Source organism: Procambarus clarkii, chromosome 39, assembly GCF_040958095.1.
Source record: "Procambarus clarkii isolate CNS0578487 chromosome 39, FALCON_Pclarkii_2.0, whole genome shotgun sequence".
Taxonomy (NCBI): Eukaryota; Metazoa; Arthropoda; class Malacostraca; order Decapoda; family Cambaridae; genus Procambarus; species Procambarus clarkii.
Genome location: NC_091188.1, coordinates 39,254,268 through 39,267,141, shown reverse-complemented (window position 1 = coordinate 39,267,141; position 12,874 = coordinate 39,254,268). Strand labels below are relative to the sequence as shown.

Genomic DNA, 12,874 nt, shown 5'->3' with positions numbered 1-12,874 from the left:
TCACAGGAGTATCTTTCTGGAAGAGGATATTACCCATTTTGTCTCCTCAACTCTAATTAATCAACACAACAGCACTGGAAAAAGTTCTATGCAAGTTCCACTCAGGTACTTCAGCTGTACATCTTGCCATTAAGCACTCATCTTCCAAGGCCCCCTTCATAAACCCTGAGACCCAAGAGTCCTGTCTTGCGCAGGTGGTGGTCGGTTTACGGACGGAGGTTGGGAGTTCTGTTCCTTTATTGCCCCTGTTGGGTGTGTTTCAGTGTTGTAAGCCTCCTCCAGAGTTTTCTGCTACTCTTGAGGTTGTGAGACATGGTTCTTGCCTCCTAAGGAAAAAATATTTTACCCCTTATCATTATGGATGGATGGCTCCAAAGTTCTGCCATGAGCTTGGTTCATTGTCCCTACTAATGTGGACAATTGACCAGCTGGAACTTGTAACTGCTTACTCTGTAGGTTATAAATTCAAACTAAGGAAACAAAAATGCCGTAAAAGTATTAGGTAGTTTGCTGTTGTAAACAGTGATTGATGGTTGGAACACGTTAAGTGAGAAGGTGGTGGATGTCAAAGCTGTTAGTAGTTTCAAAACATCATATGACAAAGATTACTGGGAAGATGGGATACCATGAACAGAGCTCTCGTTCTATAAATACACTTAGGTTATTACAGTTAGGTAATTTATGCAACACAGTTGTCCCAGATGAACTTTTACCTTGGGTTCTGAAAGAATGCACATCTGAGTTCAGCACTCCACTTCAATTTGTAAATGGGAAATGGAAACAAACCCATTATTTGTATTAGTGCAGGGGGTAATGATGTTGAGCGAGTTAGGAGTGAGGAACTAATACAGAGATTCAGGACAGCCATTGAATTAGTTAGGAGCAAGAGAGGAATCCCGATCATATGTGGCATTCTTCCAAGAAAGGGAGTGGGAAATGAATGGATGTCAAGGGCACTTGGTGTCAATTGCCGGCTGGAAAGATATTGCAAATCAAATGCAATATCTTTCATAGACAACTGGGAACACTTCTATGGAAGAAATGAAATGTATGCTCGTGATGGGGTGCATCTATCGAGAGCTGGGGTTGTTGCTGTTGCGAACTCGTTGGAAGAAGTGGTTAGAAGTGTTTGTTTGGGTTTAAACTGTTAGTAGATAGAGGTATGGGAATTGATTTGGAAGAAGGAGGTAATAAAAGTATGTGTTTGTGGGAGAAAGGAATTGGCAAAATGATCAGGGAAAGAGAAGGGCCTCAAAATAACAATTCACTTAGGGTATATTACACTAACAGTAGAAGTCTAAGAAATAAAATTAACGAATTAAATGCTCTTGTCTGCACAGAAAAAATAGATATTATTGCACTTACCGAAACGTGGACGAATGTAGAAAATAGAGAACTATTAGCTGAATATCAAATAAATGGATTTAAACTATTTCACACAGATAGATATATTAGACGAGGAGGTGGAGTAGCCATATATATTAGGGACAATTTGAAATGTAGTCTCAAAGAGGGAATCAAAACTGAGCCACACACACAAACTATTTGGATAGAATTAAACGAAAAAGCTAATAATATTATAATAGGAGTTATATATAGGCCACCAAATTTAGACAGAATGGAAGCAAAGCATCTATGGGATGAAATATCTAGAGCATCTAGATTTAACAGTATTTATGTCATGGGTGACTTTAATTTTAGTGGAATAAACTGGTTGAACAAAACAGGGAATAGTGAAGCAGAAGATTTTCTAGAATTAATTGACGATTGCTTTCTTACGCAACACATTAAGGAACCAACACGGGAAAATAATATTTTAGATTTAGTGTTAACTAACAGGGAAACACAAATTAATGACATCGAAATAGGGAGTGAGCTAGGGCACAGTGATCACAAAGAAATCAGATTTAGCATAGAATGGAATAGACCTGTAGGAGAAAATTCTGTTAAAGTGCCAGATTTTCGAAAAGCTGATTTTAATAGCCTAAGAAATTTTTTGGGTCAAATTGATTGGAAAGTCTTGGGTATGGGGTGTGGGCCGGTCTTGGAGCGAGACGAACCCAGCGATAGGTGACTTAAATGGGGATTTCGATGTGGATTCAATATATAACTTATTTAAGAATATTCTAAACAAAGCACAGGAACGTAGTATACCATACAAATTGAATAGATCGAATACTAATGACCCAAAGTGGATAACAAAGAATTTGAAGAACCTTATAGGTAAAAAGAGAGCTTGGTACAAAAGGATTAAAAATGGGGAGGTCACTTTAGAACAGGAATTCGTTCAACTGGTTAGAAATGTTAAAAAAGAGATAAGGAAAGCAAAAAGAAACTATGAAGTTCGCATAGCAGGGCAAGCAAAGACAAATCCTAAAGGGTTTTTTCAGTTATATCGTACTAAGACTAGGGAAAGGATAGGTCCATTAAAAACTGAGACAGGTCAAATAACAGATAGGGATGAAGAGATGAGTAGTATTTTTAATAAATATTTTGTATCTGTATTTACTAAAGAGGAACTTAACAATATGCCTTCAGCCGAACAAGTCTATGTGGGTGGGGACGAGGACAGGTTGACGAGTTTAGCAATTACCAGGGAGGATGTTCTTAAACAAATAGTAAAACTCAAACCAAACAAATCCCCAGGGCCGGATGAAGTGTTTGCCAGGGTGCTTAAAGAATGCAAAGAGGAGCTTTGTGACCCACTGTCAACCATATTTAATAAATCAATAGAGTCAGGCAGAGTGCCAGAGTTTTGGAAAGTTGCTAATGTGATACCAGTTTTTAAGAAAGGAGATAGATCACTTGCGTCTAACTATCGACCAATTAGCCTAACGTCTATTGTGGGAAAGTTACTCGAATCTATAATAGCAAATAAAATTCGTCTTCATCTTGAAAAACATAAATTAATAATTGAGTCGCAGCATGGTTTTGTAAATGGCCGTTCATGTTTAACAAATTTGTTATCTTTTTATTCTAGCATAGTTGAGGCAGTTGATAGTGGTAAGGATTGTGATGTTGTGTACCTTGACTTTAGCAAAGCTTTTGATACAGTGCCACATGAAAGACTGATTAAAAAGATAGAGTCTCATGGTATTGGGGGTGCTATATTAAGCTGGATTAGGGCATGGCTATACCAAAGGAAACAAAGAGTTAGTATAAATGGAATCAAGTCAGAGTGGGAAAATGTTGTAAGTGGAGTGCCTCAAGGCTCTGTCCTGGGACCTTTGTTGTTTATAATATATATAAATGATTTGGATTCAGGTTTGAGTAGCAACATTTGCAAATTTGCCGATGATACGAAAATCGGTAGGGAAATTAATTCGGAGGAGGACTCACTATCACTTCAAGTTGATCTAGATAGGGTTTTGAAATGGTCAAAGGATTGGCAGATGCAGTTTAATGCTGATAAATGTAAAGTTCTGAGGTTAGGTAATGGGGATAGAGTTACAAGATACGAGCTGGATGGTGTTGAGATTGCGAAGTCGGATTGCGAAAGGGATCTGGGAGTTATGATTAGTAAGAATTTAAAACAAAAGGATCAATGCATAAATGTTCGTAATAAGGCAAATCGGACACTTGGATTTATTAATCGCAGCGTTAGTAACAAGACACCTGGTGTGGTTCTCAACCTATATCTTGCTCTAGTTAGGCCCCATTTAGATTATGCAGTTCAGTTTTGGTCGCCATATTATAGAATGGATATAAATTCACTTGAACGTGTCCAGCGTAGGATGACTAAGTTAATTCCCCAAATTAGAAATCTTTCATATGAAGAAAGATTAACAAAGCTTAAGTTGCATTCACTGGAAAGGCGAAGAGTTAGGGGTGACATGATAGAGGTTTACAAGTGGGTGTATGGAGATAACAAAGGGGATATTAATAGGGTATTAAAAGTATCAACACAAGACAGAACACGAAACAATGGGTATAAATTGGATAAGTTTAGATTTAGGAAAGACTTGGGTAAATACTGGTTCAGTAACAGGGTTGTTGATTTGTGGAACCAATTACCGCGTAACGTGCTGGAGGTGGGGTCCCTCGATTGTTTCAAGCGCGGGTTAGACAAGTATATGAGTGGGATTGGGTGGTTATAAATAGGAGCTGCCTTGTATGGGCCAATAGGCCTTCTGCAGTTGCCTTTGTTCTTATGTTCTTATGTTCTTAATTAACTTTTCAGTCATCTTTGTGTACAGGAGTCGTGGCAGATATATGGAAAAAGGCAAACATAGTTCCAATCAACAAAAATTGTAGCAATGAAGACCCCTTAAATTTTAGACCTGTATTGTGGACAAGCAAATTAGGAAAATTATTGGAAAAAAATTAAAACGAAATGGGTAGAACACCTGGAGAAAAATTACATAATAACATAGTCAGTTTGGTTTTTGATCTGGAAGATCCTGTGTAACAAATCCACTTTTTTTATGATAGAGCCACAGAGATCTTACAGGAAAGAGATAGTTAGGTTGACTGCATTTATCTGGAACTAAAAAAGGCTTTCAACAGAGTCTTGCATGAGAGATTGTGCTGGAAACTGGAACATACTGGAGGAATGACAGGGAGGCTTCTAACATGGATGAAAAATTGTCTAACTGACAGAGAAATGAAAACAGTAATCAGAGGCAAAGTATCAGATTGAAAAAATGTTACAAGTGGAGTCCCACAGGATTCAGTTCTTGCATTAGTAATGTTCAATGTCTACATAAACAATCTACCCGAAGGAATGCAGAATTATGTGAACATGTTTGCCTATGATGCTAAGATACTAAGAAAGAGATCTCTCGCAACGATGAGCCTGGCCTCAGGCTGGGCTTGGGGAGTAAAAGAACTCCCAGAACCCCATCAAGCAAGGTATCAAGCAGAGAAAACCTTAGATGACTATCATGCCCTTGAATAAGACCTGGACAAAATAAGTGTATGGAGCAACACCTGGCAAATTGAATTTAACGTGAATAGATGCCACATCATGGAATGTGGAATAGGTGAAAATAAGTCCCACACAACCTACAAATTATGTGAAGAAGCTTTGAAAAATTCTGATAAAGAAAGAGATCTGGGGCGGTTCTAGATAGAAAATTGTCACCCGAGGACTGCATAAAGTACATAGTGTGAGGAGCATATGATACGCTATCCAGTTTCAAATTCGCTTTTAAATATATGGATGGTGAAATACTGACAAAACTGTTTGACATTTGCAAGACCAAAATTGGAATATGCAGCAGTTGTACGGTGCCCATATCTCAAATATCTCGAAGTACATTAATAAACTGGAAAAGGTGCAAAGACATGCTACTACTTCTGCAGTCCCCTTGGCACAGTGGTAAGACACTCGCCCTGGCGCTTCACGAGCGTTTTGACCTGGGTTTGTATCCTGGCCGGGGAGGATTGAACGGGCACCAATCCTTAACTGTAGCCTCTGTTCACCCAGCAGTGAATATGTATCTGGTTCTCAAACAATTTGATGGGTATTCAATAGTGAATACCCATCAAATAGTGAAAATGGTATAATATAATAGTAAAATGGTATAAATGGTATAAAAATAAATGGTATAATGGTATAAATGGTATAATAGTGAAAAATTAGGATTAAGGACCTGTCCAAAATGTTGTGTGCGCTAGTGGCTTTACAAGAATGTAAGAACTGTTGTATATATAAATAAAAATATTTAATATTTTCTGGAATTGAAAAGTAAGAGCTATGAGGAGGGGCTAGGGATGTTAAATATACCAAAGCTAGAAGAAAAAGAGGTGATATGATCACTACTTACAAAACAGGAATCAACAAAATTGACAAAAAGGAATTTCTGAAACCTGCAACTTTAAGGACAAGAGACCTTAGATTCAAGCTAAGGAAACAGATGCCATAAAAAAACTAGAAAGTTTTCTTTTGCAAACCAAGTGGTAGGCAGTTGGAACAAGTTAAATGAGAAAGCTGTGGAGTTCAAAATTTTAAATACTGTAGTTTCAAAACTTCATATGAAAAAGAGAGTACTGGGAAGATTGGACACCTAGTATAACTCTCATCCTGTAACTACACTTAGGTAGTTACAGTTGAGAACTGTGATTCTTTAAGATGACTTAAGTAAGCTGCAGAATTCTTCCAAGAAATGGCTACTGAAATTCAACACCTGCATGTGTAAGGTGATGGAAATTGGAACAGATGACAGGAAACCAAAAGGACAGTATTCAATAAAGGAAAACTACCTCCCTATAATGACTATAAAGAAAGACCTGGAAGTGGATATAACAGCAAACCTAACTCCGAAGGCTCATATAAATCTGATAATGTCAGCACACACTCTACACTTACAAGTCAGAAAATCATTTAGGATTCTAAATAAGGAAGCATTTAGTTCACTGTACACCTCCTATGTGACAGCAGAGACCAGTATGGTGCCTCGCTGTAGATCCCCCATCTAAAAAAAAAAAAAAAAAAAAAAAAAAAAAAAAAATAAAAAAAAAAAAAAATAAAAAAAAAAAAAAAAAAAAAAAAAAAACTCGAAAATGTCGAGAAATTTGCAGTGAGGCTCAACTCAGAATTGCGAGGGATGCAGGTATGAAGGGAGACTGAAAAAACTAGACCTGATGATGCTAGAAAACAGCAGAGAGGAGAGACATGATAGAGACATAATAGCAGAAAAAATTTGAAATTTTTTCAGTTTGGAAAATTGGGAAAAAAATCAGTGGAAAAAGAGGAAATGTTCACAATAAGTATCAATAGATCAGTGTCGAAGATGTCACCAATTCAGTAGGCAGATGCAGAATGATCTTCGGCATGAAGCATGCAAATAACTTTCGTGTATGTAGTGAGAGCAGGCTCGATGGATCGAACCATTACGAGCCACACCACAACTTCACAGAGGAGTTACCGAGGCCTGAAGGATTATACCCCATGATAGATATCCAGGCACTAGAGACACTTTACCAGAAGAACAGACACTGAAAGCATTCTAGAGAATAAACTTGGCCATGAAGGGTGCCCACAGTGTGCTGTGTAAACCAGCATGCAACCACTAACACAACCTACAACAAAAACAGAACGTCCCAACCATAGGGGCCTGCAGAGGAGTCGATGGCTTGTGCACATGGAGGCGGGGGATTCAAGCTAATTTTGTAAGAACCAATAGTTTTCAATGAATCACATGGGTAGTTATTGGCCTGTTTTGGTGCTTCATTTTCTATGAACCTTGCAGTTGTCTATTTGCTTTGCTGACTTCTTGGATCTTTTCTCAGTGTGCGTGATTTTAACAATCCCCAGCTCTAAAAGCAGGATGCTGCTTCTGGAAACTTTCCTTATTAAGACTACTCTATAGCTCGGTCGATAGAGCTTCGGCCTCACATGCGTGGGGTCCACAGTTCGAGGCTCCTACAGCCCTGGGGCCAGATTCATGAAGCAGTTACGCATGCACTTACAAACCTGTACATCTTGTCTTAATTTTTGGCGGGTTTGTTTACAATTATTAAACAGTTAATGAGCTCCGAATCACCAGGAGGCTGTTTATAACAATAACAACAGTTGATTGGCAAGTTTTCATGCTTGTAAACTGTTTAATAAATGTAACCAAAGCCATTAAAGATTGAGGAATGATGTACACGTTCATAAGTACTTGAGTAAGTTCGTGAATCTGGCCCCCCAGGTGAATGGAATCCCCAGCTCTCTTTGCATCTACAAGGAGGCCAGGTTGTGGTCTCCAGTAGGCTAAGCAGGACTCCTATGGCTGATGTGAATCAGTAGTGGAGCCATCTCAGGGAGTTAGCTTCACAGAGCCTCCAGAGGTTCATCCAGAAAAGACTATTCCAATAAAGGGGCATGATTGCCACACACATATATATTGAAATTTACTGACATAAAGTAAAGAAATTCCAATGAATTTGGGCACAAGGAAGCCTCCAAACTATCATGATAGTTCAAGGCATGGAACATAAAAATATTTTAAATGATTGTTCTTGATCAGTTCAGTGTGTGAGGGATGGTATTCTTCTCTAATATAATTTTGCACACTGGTCATTTTAGACATTATTAAAGCTGTGTTATCTTGAATAGGTTTCAAGACTGCGTAATGCCATGGAGGTGAAAGACGGTCTTATTGATGAAGCTGCAAGCAGAACATCAACTCTTGAACGTGATGTTAAGAGACTCAACAAAGAAGCTGATCAACTTAGAGGCAGTGACAGTAGGTAAGAAAATATATACTGTAGGTTCTTCACATTATAACATAGCTGAGAAATTGGGTTCAATATTAGCCTAGGACTTCAGACAGGTATATTTTAATTTGCATAGAACATTGTTTCTACATGATCCCTCTCGGGTATTTTTATTTGCGTTTTAAGAAGCATTATGAACAATTTTATTTATAGGGTACGAGAGTTGGAGAAGGATAAGAGAGAGTTTGAACAGCTGATGATGACAGAACGCAAGACACTCAACTGTTTAAGGGAAGATTTAGTTTCGGAGAAGGTGAGTCTTTTTGGGATTATAACTACAGACCAGTGAATGCTCCAAGTTTTTGATGTTATAACTTCAATATAATGATTCCAGTAGCAACATGAAACATTTTTAAGAATCACATAATATACTATAAATACAGTGGCACCTCGATTAACGAGTTTAATTCGTTTTGGCACCGAGCTAGTGCCTCACTCATCTCACTCATCTTGAAAATAACAAAAACTCATCTTGTGAAATAACAGCAAAACTGTCATCGGAGGTGTCCGAGAACCAGTGGGAATGCTCGTTAATCGAGGGAAAGCTCGACAGTCAAGACATATTGTCTGCGAGTGGCTCGCTCGATACTCGAAATGCTCGTAACTGGAGCCGTTCGTCACTCGAGGTTCCACTGTATTAGCACTTTAATATCTGACAATATGCAACATGTATAATTGATTTAGTTGTATAGAGTGCTGTATTCTATTTCTAAAGGTTCGGACGCAGCAACTCACCAATCAGCTTGAGAGTCTAACCTCAGATCTAGCCAAGCTTGGCCTCAATGCTGATAATCTTACTGCCCCTGTTTCCGACAGTGACAATGAGTAAGTTGTTATTGTTCATTTATAGTGTAATAATGTCGGGATTATCTTGCCAATTAATTAATTGCTATTTTGTTTATAATTATCATTTGTTAGACAGGCTATTAATTTCTAGAATGCTAAATGCAGAGGAAATTTTTTTCTGTTATTTGCTGCGAAGAACATGATGAAGAGTGTACTGTATACTCTCATTATCTGCAACTAATGTATGTATGAAGTTCACTATTCATGTAGATATATTTCATCGATAATTTCACTGAACACAAGCTGGATTGGAATTGACATGTCAGTGCCAGTTTTTTTTTTTTATGTTAAGACACATTTTGGATTAAAATCTTGAGTCATTCCGTTTTCCAAACGTTGTGCAGTTGCCACCACAAATGAGATTAAAGGTAATGTTTAATTTCATCTACATCCCTAGTAAGTGTGAACATCTATTTTATTCAGTTATTTACTGTATATTTGTAGCTGGCAAGTGTTGGGAGTGCTTAGTAATAATGTTTTAATAAGTGGTTTATATGAAGAGGACTCTGCCGAGTTTTTGGAACTCCTTATTTTTGTATTATATACAGTGGTCTTCGGTTTGGTTTTCATTAATTTGCATGTGGTAAAGCTTTTCCCCAGAACACATTCCTCGCAGATAGCAAGGGCTCACTGTATACTGTACACTTTTCTGGCTGTAAAGTTTACTTTTGGTTTTCTAATTTGTTTAACCACTTGGGTAATAACTGCCATTTTCAACATTAGCATTGAGAATGATTTTTTTCTGAAAAAATCATAGATTCAGATGAGGGCCATTATTTTTGTTATATATTTTTGTTCATTTTTCTTAGCTTTATAGATGTACTAAGAATTTTTTATGGTTTCAGCATACTAATGTCAAGAATAGTAAGCAGTACAAAGAAATTAAACAGGTACAGTTCCTCCTGGCTGTGAATTCATTAATCGATTCTTTATGTAGTCTTCAATTTTAAATGCTGCTTCATCTGTATAACACTAATTATCTTCCACCTTTTATTGTATGATAGTTTTAAAATATTGAACATTTGTAGAGGTTGTATTTTTGGGAACATTGATCATGGGTATGTTATGTAGTTTAGAAACGCAAAATGCTTATTATTTATAATATAATGTAAAAGTAAATTTATGGGGGGTCGTAGTCCTCACTTCACTTATCTTTAAATTTCCATTCTCTTTTTAAGACGTTTGATTTTAGAGAATACCGTACTCCACATGCAAAATTATCTCTAAAAATTTTCAAGCTTATTTATCTTTCCAATTTGTTTAATATTAATAATTGTTATTTGTTTATGAAGTATGATTTGGATGATAGAAAACATTTAATTCATGGTTATATGCATATATATATTGTTCTTCCTCAGTCGTTACAAAGCCTTGGAATCGATGCTCGAGGAAACGCTGAAGAGGAGTGTGGAGGTTCGTGAGGAGAAGATTGCGTCTCTGGAGTCTCGTCTTTCTGAATCTGTTAGCAGAAATAAAGAACTTCGAAAACATCTACTGGAGGTCAGTGGCTGAAGGGTGTGGATGTGGCTGATTTGTTAAAAATTTCAGCATGATAATACTATATGGAGAGAAAGAGCATTGTGTTAAGGGTTGGTATATAACCACTTGACAAATTAGGGTGTAATGTTAATTTACATGAATTTACTTGAGGGGCCACTATCACTAGTGGCTTCAATGAGAACAGGAATCCAGCAGCTTGTCATAGATCTCCCCCATCCCCGACCCATTTTCCTTGATGATTTTTTCCAGTTGTACTTTAAAATTTAACAAAGTTTTGGCATTTATGGCATCGGCGGGTAGGCAGTTCCATGGGTTTATAACCCTGTGGGGTGAAAAAGCATCTCCTGTTCTCAGTCCTACACTGTGGCTTGTTGAGCTTGAAATCATTGCTCCTTGTTTGTGTTACAAATGACCTTTTGAAGAAGTAGTCTGGGTCAATCAACCCTGTTGGGTTTGGTTTGCAGTGTTGTTAGCCCTGAGTACCTGTACTTGAAGTACTTTAGTACCTGAAAGATGGTTACCTTGCCTTGAGGTTACCTTGAGATGATTTCGGGGCTTAGCGTCCCCGTGGCCCGGTCCTCGACCAGGCCTCCTATTTGTTACACACTCCCAGGAAGCAGCCCGTAGCAGCTGTCTAACTTCCAGGTACCTCTTTATTGCTAGGTGAAAAGGTGCATCAGGGTGAAAGAAACTTTGTCCATTTGTTTCCACCTCCACCGGGGATTGAACCCATAACCTCAGGACTACGAATCCCGAGGACTGTCCACTCAGCTGTCAGGGCCCCCCCTCAGCTGGTATTTAGACTTAGGAAATTCAAATGCATTCTTTACTATTTCATTTTTAGCAGTTAATCATTCTGATAGCCAAAACAATAACAAAAGACCTTATCTGATATGTTGTTGACTTTATATTTTGGCTTCAACACCACTTGTTAGAAATCGATAATATAATGATCATGTCGAGTGATTACATCAAGCAGTGAGATGAGAGGGTGAAAATGGCAATTACAAGTTGACATGCACAGAATGCATAAGGAGTACTGTAACCAGGTTATTGGATTGTTTATAAGTTTCTTCTTGGTGCCTTCTTACTTTCCTTCTGTGAAATTACTTTCTTTTAAGTTTCTTCATGTGTGTGTAACCCCTAGTCACTTTGTATGTTTCATAAAAGCGCTAATAAATATTCCTCTCTAAATTTTTATATAATCTCTTTCATTATATCTAATTGATATCACAGTGGGCAATACTTAATCCATGTGCACAAATTTTAGTGTCCAAAAATGTAATTTCTCTGAATTTTACTTCACACTAATTGTGTTCCATGTTGCAATCTTGAGTTCACTCGTGAATTAGCTATACCATTTTCTTAATGGTCAGTAAAGACAAAGAAAGGAATTATCCAGCTGAGGGTGTGAACCCTGGCTTCAGCATCTATTTAGATTGATGTTCAAGTGAACTTGAACTTGGCTGTATTGCTTAAAGGCAACTTTGTGAGAGATGCTACTCTCACATGTGATCTAATGGCTCACACTCTGAAATCTTGCTTGAACAGTTTTTAAAAGTTTCCATAAAAAATGCTCCAGCATGAAATATTAACCAAGATTCTGATATTTAACTTCACAGGTGAAGAGTGAACTTGAGTCCCTGAGACAACGGCATCAAGAGGAAGATGCAGGCCTTAGCGAAGACGTGTCAAAGGAAGTTGCGAAACTCAGGGATGCTGTGTACCGCTGCAATGAGGAGGTTAACTTTATTTATATGATTGATTTTTAAACTTGTTCGTTTGGCCATTTTAATTCACTTTGACTCAAAATGTTTTGTTTTAATTTGTGCATTAAATAAATTGACATATAGCTTTTACTACCTTGCAAAACTGTGGGATGTGTAAAAAAAGTGTTGGTTTCTATTATCTTGCTTACATTGTAAACTGTGTACATCAAAATGTAACTTGTATTTTTCACTGTACCCATCTACAAGCAGAAAAGAAAGAAAAAAAATGTGTGTGCGCACACACACACACACACATACATACATACATACATACATACATACATACATACATACATACATACATAAATACACAAGTCGACCAGAGAGCTGAAGCTCAATCCCCACAAGCACAACTAGGTGAGTACTGTGACGGTAACGCGTTGGTGTTCGGCTGTTTAAGACTAGGGGTATGGCCTCGTCACATAGTTATAAAAAAAAAATAGAAAACTGGAACTTCGTCTGTGGTAAGGTAAGGAGAAGACACACAAAACACAAGTAAATTTTAACAATGAAATTTTAATTACGTTAAATAAATCAAAACATGAAAAAATGGA

General features: G+C 37.5%; 1 protein-coding gene across 1 annotated transcript in view; it reads left to right on the top strand.

The window, feature by feature from the left end:
• LOC123760269 (girdin) overlaps positions 1–12,874 on the top strand; it is a 167,659-nt gene that overhangs the window by 92,361 nt on the left and 62,424 nt on the right. Inside the window, exons 14-19 of the mRNA XM_069338200.1 lie at positions 8,045–8,178; positions 8,359–8,458; positions 8,921–9,030; positions 9,897–9,941; positions 10,410–10,551; positions 12,174–12,293. Of these exons, the coding sequence (XP_069194301.1) occupies positions 8,045–8,178; positions 8,359–8,458; positions 8,921–9,030; positions 9,897–9,941; positions 10,410–10,551; positions 12,174–12,293 (651 nt within the window). The remainder of the gene's footprint in view (positions 1–8,044; positions 8,179–8,358; positions 8,459–8,920; positions 9,031–9,896; positions 9,942–10,409; positions 10,552–12,173; positions 12,294–12,874) is intronic.